General features: G+C 51.7%; 10 protein-coding genes across 10 annotated transcripts; 5 read left to right on the forward strand and 5 right to left on the reverse strand.

Moving 5' to 3' along the window:
• Positions 1-779: 779 nt before the first annotated feature.
• On the forward strand, positions 780-2,533 carry A1O9_11424 (uncharacterized protein; the record flags this gene model as incomplete). The annotated part of the gene is made up of 2 exons (XM_013399717.1): positions 780-1,278; positions 1,446-2,533. 2 exons carry the CDS (start codon positions 780-782, stop codon positions 2,531-2,533), a joined length of 1,587 nt encoding a protein of 528 aa, XP_013255171.1.
• Positions 2,534-2,880: 347 nt separating this feature from the next.
• On the reverse strand, positions 2,881-4,206 carry A1O9_11425 (acyl-CoA dehydrogenase; the record flags this gene model as incomplete). Its single annotated transcript, XM_013399718.1, has 1 exon — positions 2,881-4,206. One exon carries the CDS (start codon positions 4,204-4,206, stop codon positions 2,881-2,883), a length of 1,326 nt encoding a protein of 441 aa, XP_013255172.1.
• An 889-nt stretch (positions 4,207-5,095) lies between these two features.
• A1O9_11426 (uncharacterized protein) lies at positions 5,096-6,544 on the forward strand (the record flags this gene model as incomplete). The annotated part of the gene is made up of 1 exon (XM_013399719.1): positions 5,096-6,544. One exon carries the CDS (start codon positions 5,096-5,098, stop codon positions 6,542-6,544), a length of 1,449 nt encoding a protein of 482 aa, XP_013255173.1.
• A 238-nt stretch (positions 6,545-6,782) lies between these two features.
• Positions 6,783-7,368, reverse strand: A1O9_11427 (NADH dehydrogenase (ubiquinone) 1 alpha/beta subcomplex 1; the record flags this gene model as incomplete). The annotated part of the gene is made up of 3 exons (XM_013399720.1): positions 6,783-6,829; positions 6,880-7,009; positions 7,144-7,368. The coding sequence occupies 3 exons, from the start codon at positions 7,366-7,368 to the stop codon at positions 6,783-6,785; spliced, it is 402 nt and encodes a 133-aa protein (XP_013255174.1).
• A 431-nt stretch (positions 7,369-7,799) lies between these two features.
• A1O9_11428 (NADH-ubiquinone oxidoreductase 23 kDa subunit, mitochondrial) lies at positions 7,800-8,562 on the forward strand (the record flags this gene model as incomplete). The annotated part of the gene is made up of 2 exons (XM_013399721.1): positions 7,800-8,107; positions 8,166-8,562. 2 exons carry the CDS (start codon positions 7,800-7,802, stop codon positions 8,560-8,562), a joined length of 705 nt encoding a protein of 234 aa, XP_013255175.1.
• A 484-nt stretch (positions 8,563-9,046) lies between these two features.
• On the reverse strand, positions 9,047-10,654 carry A1O9_11429 (uncharacterized protein; the record flags this gene model as incomplete). Its single annotated transcript, XM_013399722.1, has 4 exons — positions 9,047-9,210; positions 9,323-9,598; positions 9,693-10,358; positions 10,426-10,654. The coding sequence occupies 4 exons, from the start codon at positions 10,652-10,654 to the stop codon at positions 9,047-9,049; spliced, it is 1,335 nt and encodes a 444-aa protein (XP_013255176.1).
• Positions 10,655-16,080: 5,426 nt separating this feature from the next.
• A1O9_11430 (ornithine aminotransferase) lies at positions 16,081-17,702 on the reverse strand (the record flags this gene model as incomplete). Its single annotated transcript, XM_013399723.1, has 3 exons — positions 16,081-16,266; positions 16,377-17,078; positions 17,133-17,702. The coding sequence occupies 3 exons, from the start codon at positions 17,700-17,702 to the stop codon at positions 16,081-16,083; spliced, it is 1,458 nt and encodes a 485-aa protein (XP_013255177.1).
• An 808-nt stretch (positions 17,703-18,510) lies between these two features.
• Positions 18,511-19,188, forward strand: A1O9_11431 (6,7-dimethyl-8-ribityllumazine synthase; the record flags this gene model as incomplete). The annotated part of the gene is made up of 1 exon (XM_013399724.1): positions 18,511-19,188. One exon carries the CDS (start codon positions 18,511-18,513, stop codon positions 19,186-19,188), a length of 678 nt encoding a protein of 225 aa, XP_013255178.1.
• A 171-nt stretch (positions 19,189-19,359) lies between these two features.
• A1O9_11432 (20S proteasome subunit alpha 7) lies at positions 19,360-20,342 on the reverse strand (the record flags this gene model as incomplete). The annotated part of the gene is made up of 2 exons (XM_013399725.1): positions 19,360-19,683; positions 19,731-20,342. 2 exons carry the CDS (start codon positions 20,340-20,342, stop codon positions 19,360-19,362), a joined length of 936 nt encoding a protein of 311 aa, XP_013255179.1.
• An 870-nt stretch (positions 20,343-21,212) lies between these two features.
• A1O9_11433 (uncharacterized protein) lies at positions 21,213-22,108 on the forward strand (the record flags this gene model as incomplete). The annotated part of the gene is made up of 2 exons (XM_013399726.1): positions 21,213-21,308; positions 21,359-22,108. 2 exons carry the CDS (start codon positions 21,213-21,215, stop codon positions 22,106-22,108), a joined length of 846 nt encoding a protein of 281 aa, XP_013255180.1.
• Positions 22,109-22,373: the final 265 nt, after the last annotated feature.

Raw genomic sequence — 22,373 nt, forward strand, 5'->3', positions numbered from 1 at the left:
GAGCGTGAAACGTGAGGCGACATCCACATGTTTGAACAATCCATGCACTGAGGCGAGGAACAAGCGTGGCGAAGCTTTCTGGAGCGGGGCACTACATTACCGGTATCAGTCCTGATCAGGTGGCAGATCCAGGCCGTTCTGCCGGGGAGTGAGTCCGAGCGACACTCGTTCAAGGCTGGACTGTAACAAATAAGGTGACCCTTAAAGCCCCTTGGCGCCACCTTGGTGCCTATCAAGGCGTTCTTAGGAGGGTGAACGGGGCCCTCGGGGGTCTCTGCGGGGCGTGCACGCCTAAAAGCTTAACCCGAGGCTTCCACAGAGATCCGAGGACCACTCGTGCTTGCCCTGTTTGGCCATTCGACCTGCTTTTTCGTCATCATCCAACTTTGCCGCACGCTTCAGGACTGGATCTCTTCCTCCGAGTGGATGTTATTCGCTGAGAGGCGAGGGCGGTAGGCCGTGCGGGCCTTCATCAGCCATCTGCAGCTGCCCTGCTTCATCGATCTCCCTGAGCTGAGGAAGGAAGGCACCCAAAGGGGTAATTAGGAAGGAGCAGGAGCTGGCCGGACTCGTCACTGTCCTGGCCAGCTTCCTTCCACCGAAACACAGAACTGCGCCTCTCTTGATTTCGTCTCTCTGCTGCATCCAAAAGGCTCTCTACCTCTTGTCCGGGGAGACTTTTCTTATGAGTTCTCTGCTTCTCGTTCTTTTCATTGTTACCTGTCCTGTTTCTGGCTAGTCCTTTACAACCATAGCTATATCATTGCCTTGTATTCAACATGCCTGCCATCCTTGGGCCTCTGCTCACGGCAGCAGCTATAGTCACTTCAATCGCGCCGGTAACAGCGTCTGCCAGTCCAGGCACTGTTGGGTTCAACTTCGAACGCCGTCGCGTCAACGCCGAAGACGTCCCACATCTTAGGAAGCGGGCATCCGACAAAACCGTACTGGCCAGTCTCACCAATGAGTATATTCTATACTTCATCAACGTTACCGTCGGCACCCCAGGTCAAGCCTTTTCTCTTCAACTGGACACAGGCTCTTCCGATATTTGGTTCCCCTCTGTGAACGCCGATGTCTGCAGGCAGGACATCCAATACTGTCCGGTCGGCACCTACGATTCGTCCGCCTCGTCTACTTTTGCGGAACTCAACCTCCCTGAATTCCAAATTCAATATGTCGACGGCACGGAAATTGCTGGGTCATACCTATCGGATGTCTTAAATATTGGTTCCACACAGCTCACAAACATGACCATGGCGGAAGCCCTGACAGCTAGTAAGTTCCCCAGAGCACAGTGGTGGAAAAGTTATCCACATGTTTTCGCAATAAATTATACCCCTTCTCGCGAATGGTTGGAGCCAATCCATGCTCCTTTCTGCCGTCATAGTTGTCTTTGGAAATCTGCGTTGGCGCAAACTATGTTAACATATGTCACTCTCCAGACACTCGCGGCATTGGCATCATGGGTATTGGATTTCAGTCCGGAGAAGCCGCTGCATCTCAAAACGGGTTCACATATCCCAACGTGATCGATGTCTTAAAGAGCGAAGGCTTCATAAACACTTTGGCGTACTCCCTCTGGCTGGACGACCTGGCATCGTCAACGGGTTCAATTTTGTTTGGCGGAGTGGACACGAATAAATACCACGGTGACCTAGTCTCCCTACCAATTCAGATCGACACGCAAAGCCAGACTATCTCGTCTTTTACGGTTGCTTGGACTGGCCTTACTGTCACTGCAGCTGGGCAGGTTTCCAAATTCAATCCAACTGCTCCACTACCAGTGATTCTGGATTCCGGAACCACTGACACACTCTTGCCCGATGATATCGCCAATGACATCTTCAATGGCGTGGGCGTTCTGACTGATCCAAGCTATGGCAATGTGGTAAAATGCTCACTCGCCGATGACGACGTGACCTTTTCCTTCACATTTGGCGGGGCTGGTGGCCCCATCGTCAACGTGAGCCTGTCAGAATTTGTCACCCCTCTCCTGACCACCGATGGATCTCAACCGACATTCGAAAACGGAGACCCCGCTTGCTCATTCGGAATCGAAGCGGCAGGCGACAACCCGCTCCTGTTTGGTGATTCCTTCCTTCGCAGTGCGTACGTCGTGTACGATCTCGAGAACCAGCAGATTGCAATTGCACAGACCAACTTTGACGCCAATCCTAGCGACCAGAACGTCCAAGCCTTCCAGGTCAGCAGCGGTATCCCAAACGTCGCGTCTACTGCTACTGCGGCAAGCGTCGCACAGACCTTCACTGGAAACCCACATGTCACAGAGGCATCGGCTACCGCCACTGGCAGCCTTGCTGGGGGAACTTCGAGGTCTGCCACATTCAAACTGACTCCGACAAAAAGCTCGGGCGCCAGCAGCACCGCCGACAGCGGGAGCTCGAGCTCGAGTTCATCCAATGCCGCGAATCCGAACCTTCGGCCGGGATCTATCCAGCTGGGTGGAATCACTGCACTGGGCGTAGTCGTGGGCGGCGTATTGTTGGGTGGTAGTTTGGTACTGTTGTAAAGTGTCAGTATAGATCATTTAGAAGAAATGAGGCTGAGGTCTCTGGACAGAAGAATGGAGGCTGAGTCTCTTCTGAGGTCCTAGTCTGTATTGATACTGGATAGGTTTGAACATGACATGAATACGATAACCCCCTATTATTGACCTTGATTTAACATTTGTACCCTTGACCTATTGTGATGAGCTGCTACGCTCTTGGCCTTGAACGTAACAACCCAATTGTGCTTGCCACTCTTCTAAGGTGACTTTCGTGGTGCCTATCAGGTACGTCGACCCTACTTCGACTCTGTTCACTTTCATTCGCTTCTTCGGAGTATCGGTACAGGTTTCACTTTCTACCTATGTAGCTAGTATGATTTCGGCAGCCCTAGGACTCTCTGACCGATATAATTCATAATCATCTCTCGACTGACGGGTGCAATCCGGGGGATCATAACCTCCCGGAAATACCTCTCGACATGATACTCCTTCGCATAGCCCATGCCGCCATGAGCCAGAACGGCCCGTTCACAGGCTTTATACGCGGCCTCAGCCGCCAGATACTTAGCAGCGTTGGCGTACTCTCCAGCCTCATACCCAGAATCATACAGCCGTGCGGCCTGGTAGATCATCAGCCTCGCGGCCTCGAGCTGCATCCAGCTGTCCGCCAGCGGGTGCTGGATCCCCTGGTTCTGGCCGATCGGGCGGCCGAACACCTTGCGCTCGCTGGCGTAGAGAGCGGCACGCCTCAAGGCCGCGAAGCCGATGCCGATGGCCTCGGCGGCGATCAGGATGCGCTCGGCGTTCATGCCGTGCATGATCATCTTGAAGCCGTGGTTCTCCTCGCCGATGAGGTCTTGCGCGGGGACCTTCCAGCCGTCGAAGAACAGCGAGTTCGAGTCGACGGCGGCACGCCCCATCTTCGGGATCTCCGTCACCTGCACCTGCTCGCGGTCGAGGTCGGTGTAGAACAGGCTGAGGCCCTGGCTCGGCTTCGTGACCTCTTCGAGCGGCGTCGTCCGTGCCAGGACCAGGATTTTCTCCGCCACCTGCGCCGTCGAGATCCATATCTTCTGCCCGCTAAGGAGATAGTGCTGGCCTCCGGGATCCTTGACGGCGCGGGACTGGAGCTTCAGTGTATCGAGGCCTGTATTTGGCTCGGTGACCCCGAAACACGCCCTGTGCTTGCCCGCGATCAGCGGCACCAGCATGCGCCGTTTCTGCTCTGCCGTCCCGAATTTCCGCACCGGCTCCAGCCCGAAGATATTCATGTGCACCGCGCTGGCGCCCGCGTACGCAGCCCCAGACTCCGCAATCGTCTGCACCATGACCGCCGCCTCGGCGATCCCCAGCTCGCTGCCCCCGTACTCGGCCGGCATGCAGATCCCCAGCCAGCCGTCCTTGGCCACCGCCTGATGGAACTCCACGGGGAACCGGTGCTCTTTCTCCGCCTGAGCCCAGTATGCGTCGTCGAATTTTGAGCAGACTTTACTGATCGCTTCGCGCACTGTTCGTTGTGATTCTGTGAGGTCCGGGTCTTGGACTTGGAGGTACTCCGTCGCCCGCGCAGAAATTGAGCGTATCCATGTGATTTGCGTTATACTCGATGCGTACAGTGGTGGTGGCCCTGGTCGTGATACCGGACGTCTTAACAGTTGGGATATACAACCGCTGAGAACTTTCTTGGACCACATGGTATCAGGGTGAAGCCCTCCTCCACCTGCTCTAAGTTTATTTTCGCCGTTTAAAACAATGAATCTGTCGAATCTCGCTCGGTTCTTCCTTCTCTCAGAGGAGCCAAGAGACCTACCATGCACGCTATCATGTAGACGGTGCCATGTGAAGGGTGAGGGGAAAGGTATATCAGGGTAACTCTCGTCCTAGGAATGAACACACTAGGGTGAGTAAAGTAATGGGAACCTTGCCAAAGCTAGACAGAGTAATACCGAAGCTTTGAAACGGATCGACTCAGAGGTGATTGAAATTCGGGATGACTCCTAATTGACAGAACATACAGACAGTTTTTGGAGTCGTAGGGCGGCTGTCAGAACGACAAGGAGGGAGAAGAAGCCGAGGCTGGGGGGCGTGTGCGGAGAGGCGACAAGGCTGGGCTTGAAGTGCGGAGAACAAGGCCGTTCTCGGCGTCAACCATATATTAAGTGTAATTATCAACTCAGTATCGCCTTGGAAAGGCCGCGATAACTCCGCTTTACTCAACACAGGTACTGTCATAGCGTTGTACTTGGATTTCAGGGTACCCTCAGATATCCAATTCCCGGGTGTGCCTTGCAGCTGTTTGGTCGTCCTGTTGTTGGACTGGCCAATTAGTCGCGCTCCCGGAATCCCGCAGGTTTCCCACAGAGCCCTGTGCGGAGTTCGCCTTGACGTCTGTGCCTAGGTCCCGAGTTGTCGCTCCGCATGGAGTGATTAAGTGGTGCTTCACAGGCAGCAAGTAAGCCAGAGCTCATTGGAGAAAGAACTTGCTTGTTTTCGACCTTGAAAGAAGACGATTCACTCCTGTCGAGAAACTCGGCCAGGTATTATCAAACATTAGCGACTGGTCCCCCCTCGCTGTGAAAGGCAATGCAGAAGTCAATACGGCTGGTGAGGACAAGCTTCAACTCTGGCGTGAAACCATGTCAAAGGAGGACAGTCACGATAGCGGCGAGGATTCCACGTCTTGAAACCCCCAGAGAAGACGAGCCCAGAAGGTTAAGTCCGGCGCGATGCAAGTCCAGCGCCTCGAACGACACCGGCTCAACGTCATCCACCAGAGGTACTACAGATAACCTGCCGCTATCAGGGCTGCGCGTACTAGACCTCTCGCGGGTGCTGGCAGGGCCATTCTGTACCCAGATCCTGGCAGACTACGGGGCGGAAGTGGTGAAGGTCGAGCAGCCGGGCGTCGGGGACGAGACGCGGCAGTGGCGTGCCGCGAACGAGGCGCAAATGTGGAAGAACGAGTACCCGCTTATGAGCCTGTACTTTGCGGCGATCAATCGGAACAAGAGATCCGTCACGCTTAACCTGAAGACTCCTCAAGGTGTCGAGATTGTGAAGCATCTTGCGAGGCAGAGCGATGTTGTGGTGAATAATTTCGTGCCGGGGAAGATGGAGGCCATGGGGCTAGGGTATGAGGCTTTAAGAAAGGAGAATGAGCGGTTGGTCTATGCGAGTGTTAGTGGGTATGGCTCTTCCGGGCCGAGTAAGGATCGTGCTGGGTACGATGCCCTTGCTCTGGCTGAAGCTGGTTTGTTGCATATCACCGGGGAAGAGGGTCGGTTACCGTCAAAGCCTGGGGTCGCTATGGCGGATCTCTGCACTGGGCTGTATGCACATGGAGCGATTCTAGCTGCACTGGCGCAGAGAGAGCGCACGGGATTAGGGACCAACGTCGAGGGAAGTCTGTTTGAAAGCTCGCTGAGTCTGTTGATCAATGTTGGGTTGGCCAGTATGAATCTTGACCGGAACAACGGGCCAGAAGCAAGGAGGCGCGGTAAGAGGATGGGATTAGAACATCCAAACTTGGTACCTTATGGTGGCTTCGAGACAAAAGACAAGAAGATGGTGTATGTTGCGGCCAACAACAGAAGACAGTGGGATGGTTTTTGTAATCGATTACAGGTTGAGGGACTTGGACAGAATGAACGATTCCATTCTAATGACGACAGGGTTGCAAATCGAGAAGAGATCAACGGTATCTTGCAGAAACGATTCAAAGAGAAAACAAAAGATGAGTGGATGCAGGCTTTCGAGGGCAGTGGCTTGCCATATGGAGCCATCAATGACGTGGTCGAGGCAGTCGAACATCCCCAAGCACAGGCAAGGAATATGATCATGGAGGTTGATGATTTCGAAGCTGCAAAAGATGGCGTCCTGAGATTGATTGGACCAGCAATGAAATTCCAAGATGCCAATATGAGTGTCCGAATGAAGCCACCACTGTTAGGAGAGCACACCAACGAAGTGCTCTCAGACCTGGGATATACTGTTTCAGATATCACCAGCCTTCGAAAATCCGGAATTATATAATATAAAATAAGAAACCAAAGGCATAGAAGCATTGCCAAAGAGAATTTCAGTTTGGTCAATGGAAGAGTCAAGTAGTAAGAAGCAGTGGAAGAGGGTTGAAGATTGTTGGGGAGATCCGATGATCTAACAATGTAGTGATAGTACAATTGCAATGGATTTCCCGTCAATGAGGAAAATGTACAGAGCTGGTTTTCTTTTCTGAGCGCAACGCAACCACTGCCAGTTCACCAACAATCCCCTAGTGAGCATCTGGCTGAGCGACGATGTAGGTAACTGCCTGGTCGACTTTTTGGGCTTGTTAGGAAACGCCTTTAATAGAAGGTGCGTAAACATACCGCTATGAATGGCGTCGGCTTCCTTGTCCGGGATCTCGATGCTGAACTCCTCTTCAATGGCCATGACTACCTCGACGGTATCCAAGCTGTCCAACCCCAAGTCATTCTGGAAGTGCGATGTACCGCTTATCTGGTGGTGATTGTTAGCAACAGGCTTTCGTACCCTAAACACGTTTCAGGCTTGTACCTTTGATGCATCTGTAACCTGAGAGAGTGTTAGAGGAGTATGTTCGGTGGAAAGGATTCTATTCTTCAGAAGCGCACCTTGTCAAAATTCTTCAACAAATCCATTATCCGGCCCTGGACCTCTGGTTTTGTGAGACCGGCAGATGCCGAGTAGCATCTTATGCTTGGGACAGAGAATGCGGGAGCGATTCGCGAGGATTGCAGATATGAAGATGAGATTTGAGATCGGAACGCAGGTAATTGTCGGGGGACCTGAATCCGTGTGATAGCTTGAAGCGCTTTTACGGCACCGGTTCGGAGCATCTTGACGAGGGAGAAAGTGACTGAGGGACTCAGAGATGAGAAACAGAGGTCACTGTTGAGGTTGACGACGTGGAGAGAGCGAGACTGGTGGATGTTGGACGGTCGATGGTCGAGGGTGGTTGAGATTCTGATGTCAAGCAGAAGGAGCAACTCTGAATCGAATGGTCGCTGCAGCAGCTGCACTTGCCTATGCAGCCACAGAAACATTTGTCGAGCTTTGGAATGGTAATCACGTGCAGACTCATTACATAATGCAGCACAGCTTCTTCCCAATCAACATCCCTCGAAATTGAATGACAAGTCTCCACATCGCCCCAAGCCCCGATTCTCTCAGACTGGGCTCATTGACGTCCTCCATTGCTGGCATTCCCTGATATTCCCTTTCGCGACCGCCACCCATTGTCTATCTCTGTCTGCGACTTGTACGGACAATGGCGTCGACGCTTCGTCCAGCATCGCGACTGGTCGCGGGACCGTACACAGCTTCAGCCATCCTCAGACAAGCTACAGACCGATCGACATCACCTTTCCTCCGCGCCACCGTCACAGCTGCTCATTTCCACACCTCCCGTCCTCGATATGCCCTCCCCTCCGGGCCTCCCCCGCAGGGTTATCGGTTACCCAGACCCAAGCGTTTCGATGAAGGAGAGCACGTCCTCGACAAGGCCAGCAATTATTTTCTTTTGACCGAGATGTTTCGCGGCATGTATGTCGTGCTCGAACAGTTCTTCAGACCACCGTATGTCTTCACAACCGGAAACACCTCAGAAAAAGACTAACAAGGCCCTACCTTGCAGCTACACGATTTTCTACCCATTTGAAAAAGGCCCAATCTCGCCTAGATTCCGAGGCGAGCATGCGCTGAGACGGTATCCATCGGGTGAAGAGCGATGTATCGCCTGCAAGCTCTGCGAAGCTATCTGCCCAGCACTGGCCATCACTATTGAAGCTGAAGAGCGAGAAGACGGCTCGAGGCGGACAACTCGTTACGATATTGATATGACAAAATGCATTTACTGTGGCCTCTGCCAGGAGAGCTGCCCCGTTGATGCTATCGTTGAAACACCCAACGCAGAGTATGCTACAGAGTACCGAGAAGAGCTACTTTACAATAAGGAAAAGCTGTTAGCTAATGGAGACAAATGGGAGCCGGAGCTGGCTGCTATTGCAAGAGCAGATGCTCCCTACAGATAAAAATGAAGGGGGAAATATCGACATATCCCAACAAGTTGATACGGGGTTATTTTTGCATTCGTCCCTAAGCGTGTATATAACTAGGCCAGAGTGTCAACGAAGGTAAATTGAGAGACAGAAGCAAAAACCGAAAAATTCCAGGCCTGTTGCCATCAATCCATTCTAGTATTATTATAAAACTGGCCGGGATCACTACGGAACTACCAGCTAGGAAACTTCCGTATTCCGGGAAGGGTTCGAGCTACTAATGCAACAGCCAAGCTCATCGCATGTTAGCGATGCATAATACTGGAGACACCGATGTACTTCATCCACTTTACGATTATTTCAATGTTTCGCTTTGATTTCGAGAACTGGTGATGCTAATGAAAGTCCAGATTCCAAGCAGAGAACATCGGGTGCCACTTGTGACAGGGGTGATGCAAGGCTCGGGAGTGGCATAAAGACTCAGCAAGTCTGGCACCAGAAGCCAGGTCCTGACTCCTTAGACTTTGCTTGGAGCTTGACCAGCAGGGATTTCCTCGACGAGCTCCGTCTGTGCCGCTTCGGCACGCTTGGTGTCCAAGGTGACGGCATCGACGTCGTCGTTGTTGACCACTTTCTCTACAGCCATGACAGCCTGCTCCGCGAGAGCCTTGTCTTCAAACACTGCAATAGATCGTTAGTCGTCGAAGCCCATGGAAACATTGGTGATTCCAAAAGCCCCCCAGATTGGCAGGAATAGCAGGCGAAGCAAAGAAAAGTATTCACGGGGACTTACAGAATGCCAACTCCTCGAGAGTACGATTGGATGTCTCGGGGAACAGAAACCACACAAAGACAATTTCAAAGGCAAGCCAGCAGCAATACGTGATCAGCCATTTCCAGCCAATGTTTGTCAGGCCAATGGGATTGACAAATGTCGTGAAGAAATTGGCCCCGCGCCCGAAGAATTGGAACAGCGAAATACCACGAGATCTCTCTGCATACGGCCACAATTCAACCATATAAGTGTAGGTCAAGGCGTTGTACCCAAGGTTGTAGGCCGGAGAATAGACTGGAATTGATATAATTTAGTGTTCCATCTCAGAAGGTGACACGTGGACTCTGTATCTTGCACAATGAGGGGGGCATGCCAAATGGAAACTTACGAAAGATGAAGAATATGGTGGCGACGCCGGCCGACTGGTTCTGGCGTTTCTCTGCTTTGGCAACCATGGCTTGCTGCATCGAAATAGTCCAAGCGATGTACACGACCAAAAGGCTAATCGTGCAGGCCATATACATCGTCCGCCGCCTGAAGCGGGTGACTAGAAGAGATGCAACGACACCGCACACTAGACTCCAGCATGAATTGCCAAGGTTGATCTTTTGCTTGAAAGTCGACTCGGTATGGCCGATCATAGCAAGAAGATCGCCGAGGTAGTAGGAGATGAGTGTGTTTCCGGACCATTGTGTAAAAAGGCCGAGGAAGGTCGTAACAAGAACGCGGCGACGCATTCCAGCAGTCGCGAAGAGATCCAGCCATGATTTCCGGGAGCCTTCGAGTTCAAGGTGAATAGTTGTTTGGATCTGAGCCATTTCTGCTCGCACAAATTCCGAGTCTCGGTCTCCCTCTGCATGGTATTTAGTCAAGATCTCAAAGGCTTCCTCGCTGCGGTCCTTGGTCACCAGCCAACGAGGGCTCTCAGGGAGGAAAAAGACGAAACCGAGCTGAAGCAGAGACGGTGCCATTTGAAGTAGGGAAGGAATTCGCCAAGCCCAGTTGGACGCAATGTTGTTTGTGCCGAATGTGATTCCAGCTGCGGTAATTTGTCCTAGGAGCTTTCTGTTAGTAAACTCGGACGATTGCAAGCCAGCGCTGCGTGGCGGGCATAAACCTACCAACAAAGTAGGAGACGTTGAAAAGAGATGTGAGAACCGGGCGCTCCTTGGGATAACCCAATTCACCAATCAAAGAGGATCCAGATACAATGCAAGTTGGTATACCGAATCCAAGGATGAGCCGTGCAGCAATATACATTCCAACTTCATCACCAGTTAGCAGAGGATCAAAGGCCAGGCAAGGCTGCTTACCGCCGTTGGCACATCCTTGAATGATAGCGCCAACCATCATAACGCACGACCCGAGGAAAATCGACCATCTTCTTCCGAATCTGTCGTTGATGATAGGAACAAATGGAAGGGAGAGAATGGCTCCTAGAGAGTACGCTGCGGCAATGATACCCTTCAAGGACCCTTGCGGGTTGTCGAAAACTTCATGGACTAGTCAGCATGTCAAGCTAACATGTTGAGGGAAGCAGCTGACATGTAATCCAAGATGGAACAATTTGAAGTGCATTGATCAGTTGAGAATCGAACCCGGAAGTCAATTCGACGCCCATACATGTTGGAAACAACATGAAATATAGGTATCGCAAGTTCGGTTTTTTATACCAACGAACCTAGAGAGTTCCATTAGTAACTCTCATGACTTGCTTGAGGTTTCTACAACCTGATCCTCGTTCGCAATACGCGTAAGAATAGGGTCGGCGGCCCCCGTTTCTCCTGTGGTGGGCTTAAAGACTTTTGCCATGGCTCCGATTTACCTGATAATTCTTTGCTTGGAGGGTAGAAGAGGTCGGCCTGCATTAAAAGGCCATTTTGAGGAGCTGGCTGTTCTTATTATATTCCTCCCATATGCCCCGTGGGAAGACTACCCACCTTATGGGGTAGCATCCACGAGGGGAGTGAGGTGTGGCATGGATTTAGCCTTGCTCTGAGCCGAGCATGCAAGCGCACGAATAAAGATCGCCCATCCATTTCGAAATAAGTGCCCTGGTAATATATGGCGGGATCTCCGCCGTAGAACTTGGGACATCCGGGGATCCCATTCGATGTTGCGGAGTCTTCGATTTGAGGATGGGGATGGGGAGCTTCCGATGCTTGTCGAATTCCTCAAGGCGCCGGACATTGCTTGAATTTTTGCTTGATTCAACTTTGCCGAAGAGGCTTCATTCCACTCCTTAGCGAGAGATCCCTCCAACCGCAGCCCATTTGTTTGAGTCATGGGTGGGCTCTGGTAATGAGCCGGCTGAATGGGAAGACTGATCTCACATATCCTGGGCTGTATCCTGTAGAGAATTTAGCCGTCTGTGATGGATAAGGCAGCTCAAGTGTGGCAGCCAAGGCGTGTAGATCGGTAGCTAAGTCCATGGCTCATGGTGGCTGAATGCTTGTTCGAATATGGAATGAAAAGGCCGACTCATGGGTGTTGAGCACCACAAACTTGGGACATAAATCGACCCCTAGACCCAAGAGAACATCGATGCTCTGGAATTTTCGGGGATTGTCCCCGAGCGGGGACAGGTGTTGCACACGGCAGATGCCCTCATGGTGTGCGTACCACCGCCTATGATTATTCATAAGCACGAGGGCAGATCAACGAAGCCTCGCATTAGCCGCTGGCTTTAAACACGGATCCCTTTCACCTGAACCAACGAGGCCGTGATACGGCGATGGTAATACGATCGGTCGGCCTAAGTTACCATTCATGGTACGCATTTCGCGGGGGCTTGTGGTTCAACCCATCTCATATGTACGCACCCTGTACTCCGTATTTATTGCTGTCTGACTTGCCTGGAAGTCTCTGTATGTGCAAGGCTTGTCACTGGCTGAACGGAAGATATTGTAAACCTCTTCCTCGCTACTCCGCAATGCATTTGGCGAGCCATTTCTGCACTGCCGCGAAGTATTCCATCTTTCAACATGCAAATCCTGCGTGATTCGTGGACCAGCCCCTTGAGGTTCAGTGCAATAGCAAGGACAAGGTACGGGGTAGTCCCTGCTTCAACGAGCTGACGGCAAGGATCCTGTTGTGGTCCGGCGTGCCGCTTTTCGAGAATCGCCTGGGAATCTCGCAATCATGGACATCATTGATAATTGCAAGGCAGCAGCAGAATATTCTGGCCTGAGGGTAAAGGACGGGCAGTGGCAGGTGGATTCTTTTCCTCGTCTTCCTCAACACGTGTCAACGCGACTCCTATTGTGGCGGCTCCTTTCTTCATGTCTTAATGAGACTCACGGCGGCAATCCTGGACGATCATATCACGACGACACAAGCAACGACTATCCCCACCTCCAGCCATCTTTCAGCGAGTCTGACGTGTTAAAGCCCGCTGGGGTCTCAAGATTCTCAGGTAAATCTCCTCACAACTTGAGCTTGAAGGCGTGGTGCGCATAGAAACAAAAGTGGTTGGTACGAGATCTGCAAATTGCTTACGTATGAAGACAATGATTGATTGAATTCGTTCCATATCCAGATGTTGACGAACTGGACGTCCGTGCGTGACTTCGGACCATGAACGTACGAGTAAGGCTGCGCCACTCGGAGACATACGGGGCACAGGCCAGCAAGGTGTCTAGCTGTATGTCAAGGACAATATTTACTGTCAATCGGCAGCCCGTGCGCCAATAAAGCACATCTGTCGATCACAATAATGGAGAGGTTGGCATGAAGTTATTGGAAAATAGTTCTTTTGGGTTGATTATATATCACAAAGGTGTTGGCATATAAAGGGATGGAAGGAATCTCGCTGAGCCTACAAACGCTTCGGAATGCTTTTCAGTTGAGTGCCTCAAGATCGCCAGATCATACCTTGTACGTGACTGGCATTGTTTACTCTGATTATAAGGTGGACTTGATTTAAAATGCACATTACAATGAGAGGCCTACTGTTGGCGCTGTTGATGTTACTCATCTCAGTTGTGCAAAGTGCTCCTGTCCGTACGTACTATGTACCACCAAACTTCGTCCAAAGAAACAACTAACCAGAAGCTAGCACTGCTAAATATCGATGTTTCAGAGCTCCAGAATGCACGTCGGAGCGTCTCACCGATGGCTGCGCCGAATCAACTGCCCGAGAGAAGGGACATACCGGCCAGCAGAATCGCATGTTTGACTGAGCTGGATGCCACATATCAACTGTGCTTGGGAACCAGCCCCGACGATGGATCGCTAAATGTTGAAGCGCTCGGCCGCTGCAGCTACGTTCTTGCAGACATGAGGTTGATCTGCATTTAGCGACTTCTCAATTTATTTCCATTGTCGTTTATGGCAGTCCTCTACGCCATGAAGCCGAGTTGTTGGCCCCTTTCTCAGGCTTAGACGCTGATGATCGGTGATCAGTGCTCGCCACTGACCATGATGTGAGTCTAGACCCTCTGATCCGACGCAATGAATAGTTGTTGAACAAGTGGCAGGAGAAATAACTTTCGACCTTATTCACGGGCTCCGTTGACAGACGATCGTCTGGATCGATGGGCTTCGCCCCAAACTCAACGGACGAACCCCTGATGACCAGGTGTTCACCACCTCCCCTCCAGGATTTTTCAAAGCTCGATTCGCTGCTTGGTCGCAACAAATCCCAGCCTAGGTCAGCCTGGGACTCCGCATTCCCGACTGACACCTTACAAGACAGGTTGCTTGTCATCGCTTCTGCCGTGGTTGAATGGGAGTGGAACTTTCGGTACGGCTGACAGCCTCGCCTGAGTGAAATAAAAGCTGTTGTGTTAGGGGCAAACCCACCGTCTTATTTGAATTTGTTCCTGCATCTAATGCAGGGGTTCCGTTGTACAGACACTCACACCCGCAGTATATGACGTGCAACATACTGTTTAAGAATGTTGAGCAAAAAGGCGTCGATGATGCAGCCCCAACGTTTTGACAACGCACAACATCGATTTCAAGTTGGACGAGCACGTCAAAATGCCCATTGGTGAATTGCAAGCGCCCACATGAACTTGCCTGTGTCCGTTGAAGTAAGAGAAGATCAACCGAGGCCACTCATTTCGTCCAGTCCTTTCCTTCAGCCTCGTCCGGGTTCAGGAACAGGGTGTGCTGGAGCATCATTTGTTCATTTCCTCTTGGCGCTGGCAAGACATCATGCAGATGAGGACACGCGTATTAGCCAATCTCCGCGGGGCCCGAGTCGCTGCACAGTTGTCTGCTCCTCGCTCCTGTTTTGGCGTAACACGGCTGAAGCTCCTCGTCACAACCAGGATATCGAAAAGCGAGTCCACGTTGCGAAGGGCATTGAAGGGAAAATTTAGGGGTTTCGGAAAGGGGCTGCAGGACAGGAGGCAGTATAAGAAAGTACGAGATGCACAGGAACGGTCGGTCATGATGCCAAAATCAGAGATTTCTTTGCTTCCTTTCAAGGAGCCGGCCACCAAGCCTTCCACGTCCGACACCGCAAACACCCAGGTCGCGTAAGATGAGCCGCAGCCTCAACAAAGCAATCACAGCTTCGTCCGCTGGATGCCACACAGCGGACTTGAGGTTCCTCAAGACGCCATCTGGCTGCGCCCATGACGGATTCAAGGAAACCAGAAAAGAAACCACCGACCAATCCTCCAACCAAGACACTATCGCCAGCGTCAACAAGATCCTTCCGCTGCCGTTACCTGAGCGATATTCGCCCGCTGTGGAGCAGTGGGTGAACCAAACTCAGAAGGCCGAAGCATGGCCTCACGGATGGCAATCGTCAACTCCTGGGGTATGTAAAAACGATCGAACCAACCTACCCGAGCAGAGGTATCCACCGCAATGGCATCCTGCCTCCAGAAACAACAGCTACGTAAACTCGGCCACAGCTGAAACTTTGTCCGGCCAGGTGCAAGGCTCTGAAACTCAGTGGCATTCCTTCTCGGGGGAGATCGGCATTGCATCAGTAGGTTCATCTTATCAATCGCAATCTGTGAGGCGAGCTCATGACCTCCTTGCATTGGCCATCTTTTCGCAGAAAGGAGTCCACTACGACATCACGGTGGAGAAGAACGGAAAGGGTAGAACTGGTTTCTGCCGAATGGATGCAGGTCGTTTCGTCACGGAGTAGAAAAGTTCGACTGGGCCAGGGCAAGAGCGAGACGGGGAAGGGCAGTTCGGGGCAGTGATCATGGAGAAGACTAGGAGAGGGAGGGATGTCTTCCTTGCTAGAAGCTGGAAGTCAGATTTCCAATTCAATGCTACATTAGAATAGACTTCATTTTTGTACGCCAGATATAGTATGGCTTGTTGTCATTGGCATTATACCATGCCCGCGTGTAACTCAGCGAGGACGCTGTCTCAGTGTTTCCATCATACCCATCACTGATCCATGTTCTCCAATCTTGTCGTTTTTCGCTTTCATCCTCCCTCTGTCCAGCACAGAAGTCGTGCGCACAAGTAAGTATGACTTCGCTTCACTTGAAAAGAGCCACGAGAGGCACGCCTAGCCATCTATGCCATGTCCCTGAAGTTATTGCAATAGATAAGTAATCCATCCCACGCCGAAATCGCTACCATGAAGCCATATTCCTTGCAAATGGGCGGGGAAACCGACAAATTGACAAGGGTTTTCGTTGAAATGCATAAGGCGGTCGAGTCCAGTGACAACCCAAGCAAACCACCCAACGCCTCGACTTTGAGTAACGCAATTGGTCACCGGCGGAATCCATGAAATCGTAAAACTGAATTTCTATCTTCCATAACAGCCACAAGGACGGGAACGGAGGGAGCTTTTAGTTGTCAACCTTGATGCTGACGTTCTTCTCTCCTTCAGGAAGGACGTCTGCCTCCTTTTCGCCTTTCAGGTTTGGCAGCTCGGACACTGCGGCACCGATGATTGCCAATGCAGTCTGGATCTCCTCGTCGGTGATGACCAATGGAGGGGCCAGGCGGATGATATTCTGGTGAGTGGGTTTGGCCTATTTAGTATTTGGTCAGTCAATAATGTTCCCAGTTGTCAATCTACTGGTGGGAGGAGAGAATCACATCTTCAAACAGAGGAAAGGTCTCAGACTGGGGCTGGACTTACCAACAAGCCCTTCGATTTCATGAGCATGCACAAGTCCCAGGCGCTGTGGCCGTTAGTCTTGGACTCGTCGATGACGATGGCATTCAATAGGCCCTTGCCGCGGATGGTGGTGATCAAGGGACTATTGAGGTCGCGCAGACCGTCGCGGAAGACCTGGCCGAGCTTTTCGGCACGCTCGACCATCTTCTCCTCGCGGACGATCTCGAGGGCTCGGATCGCAACGGCGCAGCCGAGCGGGTTACCACCGTATGTGGATCCGTGGGTGCCCGGTTCGATGGTCAGCATGACCTCCTTGCTTCCCAGGACGCAGGAGACGGGATACATGCCGCCGGAGATAGCCTTGCCGAGGAGCACAAGGTCGGGTTTGATGCCGGCCCATTCGTGGCAAAGAAGTTTGCCCGTGCGGGCGATGCCGGTTTGGATTTCGTCGCAGATGAGAAGGACATTATGCTTGTCGCAGAGGGCACGGAGGTCGGAGAGATAACTGTCGGAGGGGACAACGATGCCGGCTTCTCCTTGGATTGGCTCGACCAAGAAGCCGGCGATTTTTTCTCCATGAGACTCAAACACGCTGCGAACGGCCGAGATATCGTTGTAAGGGATCACCTCCCCAGTGCCCGGGTTCAAACTTCCAACACCTGGTAGATAGGGGCCATAGTTGTCTCTCGATTCTGGATCCGTTGACATGGAGATTGCGGAGAACTATTTTCAGTGTAAGCATCTGTGTTGAAGACTGGTGTGTTTGCAAATACTCACTGTGCGACCGTGGAAATTTTCTGCGACGCTGAGAACGAGGGCTTCCCCTTGAGGAATACCCTTAGACTTGTAACCCCATTTTCTGGCAATTTTGATGACAGTCTCGACTGCTTCAGCACCGGTATTCATGGGCAAGACCATGTCAAAGCCGAAATACTTGGTGACGAATTCTGCGAAGCGAGGAAACACGTCATTATAGAACGCTCTGGAGCTGAGAGTCAATGTCGACGCCTGTTCAACCAGTGCCTTGACGAGTTCCGGGTGGCAATGGCCTTGGTTGACAGCAGAATAAGCCGAAAGAAAGTCTAGATATTCTCGACCTTCTGGATCCCAGACCTTGGTACCCAGTGCTCGGGCAAAGACGATGGGCAAGGGGTGGTAGTTGTGGGCAGCATATTCGTGTTCTGCGTGGATGGCTTCATCAGACGAGGAAGCGTGATATTTTGACTTGTTTGGTGTGCCTGTTGGGTGGAATGCTGGAGCAGTCGCCTTCAATTGTGTGCCAACGCTGTGGCCATTTAATTGAGTGACCCCATTGACGCCGTCGCCCTCAACTGCCGATGGTGTCATGTTGCTGGAAATTCTGGTGGTGGCGAATAAGCCGAATATGATTGGCCACGGAAGATATCTAGATGCTGCAGAGAGTGTTTTACAGCCGCGAAGAGATGTGTGACTTTATACCAACGCAACGTATTAGACACAAGTCCTTTGTGGAGGAGTTAGGAATGCTATGACAGGAGCGAGAGGCCTGCTTCGTACTTATGTTCAAGAGTTCGTTCCGTTAAGGTCCACAGCCAGGGTCATGTGCAAAGGATTTTCTTGCAAACTCAACACTTGTATCTATGCCTCTAAGTGCAGGTGTATCCCTAATGGAAGGAGGATTCGACGATGAATCGCTAAAAGCAAGGTTAAGCGTAGCACAATATCCGCTTATGAGACGGAAGAGTTGTGAGTGGTTGTGCGGAACGCCGAGGGGCTAAGTGACGCAAGGGCAACGAGGGGCGAAGGGGCTCCCGGTGGCTAGTGACTAAAAATTAAGATATCGATAGGCTCTGCAGGGCGTGGGGCACGTGAAATCCTGGGCCTTGGGCGTGATCCCAGGTGGCACGGAAGCCTAACCAGGCGCTCAGCAGCCAACATCCTGTCCATAAGCCCTGCCTGCGAGTGGCCCTGGCCCAGTGCGAGGGGTAACATCTAATCTATCTAGGTTTCTGCGGCTAACACCGGCCCATTTCTGCTTCCCCAGACGACACCACACACTCAGTACGGCATACTTTACCCACACACCAACGTCCAGCACTGTCACAAGGCGTGCTAATCCAACCAATACGCACCTGTAAACCCTCCTCGATACAAGAGCCTTATAAGACCCGCCGTTATGGCCTCTCTCAAGGGCCCTGGCGCTGCACAGAAGCACGATGGCTCCGGTCTTCGCATCGCTATTGTCCACGCTCGTTGGAACACCACTTTGATCGATGCCTTGGTCAGCGGTGCGAAGAAAAGTCTACTTGCCTCAGGAGTGAAAGAGGAGAACATCGTCCTCGAGTCGGTTCCCGGGTCCTACGAACTCCCTTTGGCAGTGCAAAGAGTCTATGCCGCCTCTCAAATACAAAGCGCTACGAGCACCGTTGCTGGCGGAGTTGGTAGTCTGGCCAGTGGCATTGGAGATCTGCTTGGTGGAAGCAACTCCACGACAGATCTGCAGGGCAGCCTACAACCAGCAGCTCCAACAGAGGAGCCTAAAGGTTCAAGACACGCATTCGATGCAATTATCGCAGTCGGGGTCCTGATCAAAGGGGAGAGCATGCATTTTGAATATATTGCTGATGCGGTTAGCCACGGTCTGATGAAGGTACAATTGGACACTGGTGTACCAGTCATATTCGGCCTTTTGACTATTTTGAACGAGGGCCAGGGTCTGGCAAGAGCCGGTCTCGAAGGGGGTACAGGGAAGGAAGCCAAAGGTCACAACCATGGTGAAGACTGGGGCTATGCTGCCGTTGAGCTTGGTGTGAAGCGGAAAGCTTGGTCAGAAGGCAAGGTGGCAGGGTCTTGAAGGGACAATGATTTCACAATCCTATCGGCCGAACAATTAAAAGCCCCGGAAGCAAGACTGAAAAGGTACTATTCTCTGGAGTACAAGTTCGTCAAGAGAACGCCATAGAGAGCCTGGGTTGACCATCTGGGGACGCCGAATAATGCTACAATGCTGGTTCAAAAGTGGCAATTACTCCTGCATCGCATCTTCCTCTTCCTCTTCATCTTCATCACCCTCCAGGCTCTTCTTTGCCGCCTTCTCTGCCTCTTCGAGCAGTTCCTGTGGTACGTGTTCATGCCGTCCTTTGGTAGGACCGTCGAGGCCTGAGATCCATGAGATCTCCAGCTCAAACTCCTTGTCTTTCGAGTCTTCATGCGCAACGTAGATAATTCTTGCCGCCTCGACCACAGCATCCTTCAGGGTTAGAGAGCAAGTCGGAGAGGCGAGTTCGAGCTTCTCGAGTTCGGCTTTGGCAGCTTGCCTTCCTTTTCCTGTGGCAGCACCGTAGTAGCCCTAATCTCATGTGAGCAAATGTGTAGGCTGGGTTAGGAAGGACATACCCAGTACAGCCCGCTTGGCTCGATCATATACAGACCTGGTCCACCTCTCTTGATGGCCTCATCTTCTGACTTTCCCATGGTGCCAATCTTTGGACCAGTGCCGACTTGTCCATCCACACCGGCTTCAGCTTCCGAATCCCAACCTCCCAGGATCGCGGTCACGCCGAAGGGTCGCACGCTGGAATAGAGTGTGTAAGCCTGTACATAGCCTCCAACTCTCGAAGCGAGAGCAGCTATGGGGATTGGGCCTTTGTACGTTCCCCTCCAACTGCTTGCTTCATCCCGAGCTCTGGTAGTGAGGTGGCGACCGTCTGGAAGGAGGCCGGAGGTAACAATGCCAGCATTTCGATCAACATTAGCTATCCGCTTGTTGGCGCCTGGTTTGAGAAGTTTGGAGGAGATGATCTTTTCACAAGCTAGAACAACTCCGTACTTTGTTCTAATGCCGATGGCGGTGCCGCCATTTTCGACCGCCTTCACCGCATATTCGACTTGGAAGTTGCGACCGTCGGGAGAGAAGACCGAGTTGGAAAGGTCGTAGCCCGTGCCTATGGAAGTCTGGTTGATGGGGGAGGTTAGTGGATTGGACAGATTACAGTCGTCATATGACATACCATAGCAATGGAAAGTCAGAGTAGCTTTAGCAGCACTGAAATACGAGAAAGGCTGGTTGGTACTGAATAAGCAGTGGCCTCTGGAGGATGCAGAAATCAATTGGCAAAGAGCAAGGAAGAACAGGGGCAGAAGGGTTCTTCAGTTCGTTAACTTCATGTCAAGTCTGTTTGTCGCTGGTAGGCACCATGGCCGCGTCGATTCAACTTTCCACCGCAGCGCAGCCTCGCGTCTCAATTGGGACTAGTTATAAATCGGGCTTGGCGGCGCCCTGGCCGTCAACTCACGTGCCCGCGGGAGATTAAGAGCTAAGGTTGGCTACGTGGTCACACCCCCATTCTTGACTTCCGACTTCTTCTCGACCTCGTCACCGCTTCACCTTGGAAGATCTTTGTTCTTTTCCTGCTACTTTCTCCTCACTGAGCCTCTCTCCCGCACCTTGATCTCGCAAGTCACTGCTTCTGCTTTCATGTTGAGCTGAGTGCACTGTTCTGCGGCATCATCAATCTAATTTCAAATCCTTCTTACCCCGCCCCCCTTCCCTATCTCTTCCTGACTCATTCCTCCTCACAAACCAGCAGCTGCTTGATTTTCACTGGAACCTCCTGGTCTCCAGTGAGTTCCCCAGGACTGGATCTCTGGACTAGGCCACTCCTCTTTATCCTGGGTCTTGGAGCCTTTGGACCACCTGGACCTTTCCGGATCCGGACTTCTGGAGCTTTGATAGCACTTTTTGATCGTTTAGTTAATACAATACGATTTTGAAGCCTAAATCTCGAATTTTTGCTTCCTAGCCCTCTTCCTACTGGTTCTTTACTGCACATAAGGATCTCTAACATCGGGTGTTGTTCCATCTCAAGTCTCTTGATCATGGCGTCGGCTTTTCACCGATGTCAGCATTGTGGCTACGAGACGGATCTTTCCAACAACATGGCAGCGTTTGAAGACAATCCACACTGCAGACAGGTTTGTTCCGTTCCAATCCCAGTTCATGACCTTCTGATTCTCGAATCTAGTGCGGGTTGTCGGCCTCCGAGGGCGACTCCAAGATGCAAGACGATTTGATCAACATGATGACTCGAAACCTCCAGCTGAGTCCGATTCGTCACCAACAGGACATGTCTATGCCATCAACCCCTCAAGTCATTCCACAAGCCGCTCCCATCACCTACATCACCCAACACTACCACCACTCCAACCACCAAGCCCCGCCTCATGATGTCCCAGCGTCGTCAATTCTCGAGCAACTGGGAATCAATGCATCGGCATTACTTCCCTCACAGTTGCAATTATTCAAGAATGCAGATGCAGAGCAAAGGCAAAGATTAATTGAGTTGTGGCAGATCGCACCTCCAACCTATGGGAATCAAATGCCCCCAGACAGTGTGGGCAACTGGCCACAGACAAGCATGGAAAAAGAGGAGGAAGCTGCGCGGTATAGACTGCATTTGTCGGAGCAAGAAAGATTGAAGAATTTGAGCATTTTGCCAGGGCCTGATTTCCGCGGTGCAGAGCCTTACATAGTGAATGGGTACGATCCTTTGCCTAACATCAACGGTGTGACAGCCCCAACGGAGCACGGCTCTGGGGTCCTACAAGAAGAGCAATATCGACAATCAATTGATCCAGCATACAGCAGTCGAGAGTGGTGGCATATGGGGGACGACGAGCCGATGGAGCACCAGTACGGCATGCTTCAAGCATATGCATTTCAGGTGGATTATACAGCTGCGAGGAGGAACGACGGAGATGCAGAAATGTCCTAGCATGGACAAGACTGACGACCAACGACCAGAAACGATGCAGGTGTTTGCTGGAGTTTACACATCTTGAAGGGTTGTTTCCATTTGGGGATATCACTGGTATAGATTGAGTTTGTAGATGAATCACACTCAGAATATTGAATAAGGACGAGGCGTACGAGTATCAATGCTGCTTGTGAAATGAGACCGTTAACAGTAGTTTACTGTTCTAATTTGGGGCGAGACAGGAATCGTTTCTCCTTCTGGGATTAAACAAATTGACAATTCC

Source organism: Exophiala aquamarina (genome assembly GCF_000709125.1).
Source record: "Exophiala aquamarina CBS 119918 chromosome Unknown aczIA-supercont1.17, whole genome shotgun sequence".
Lineage (NCBI taxonomy): Eukaryota > Fungi > Ascomycota > Eurotiomycetes > Chaetothyriales > Herpotrichiellaceae > Exophiala > Exophiala aquamarina.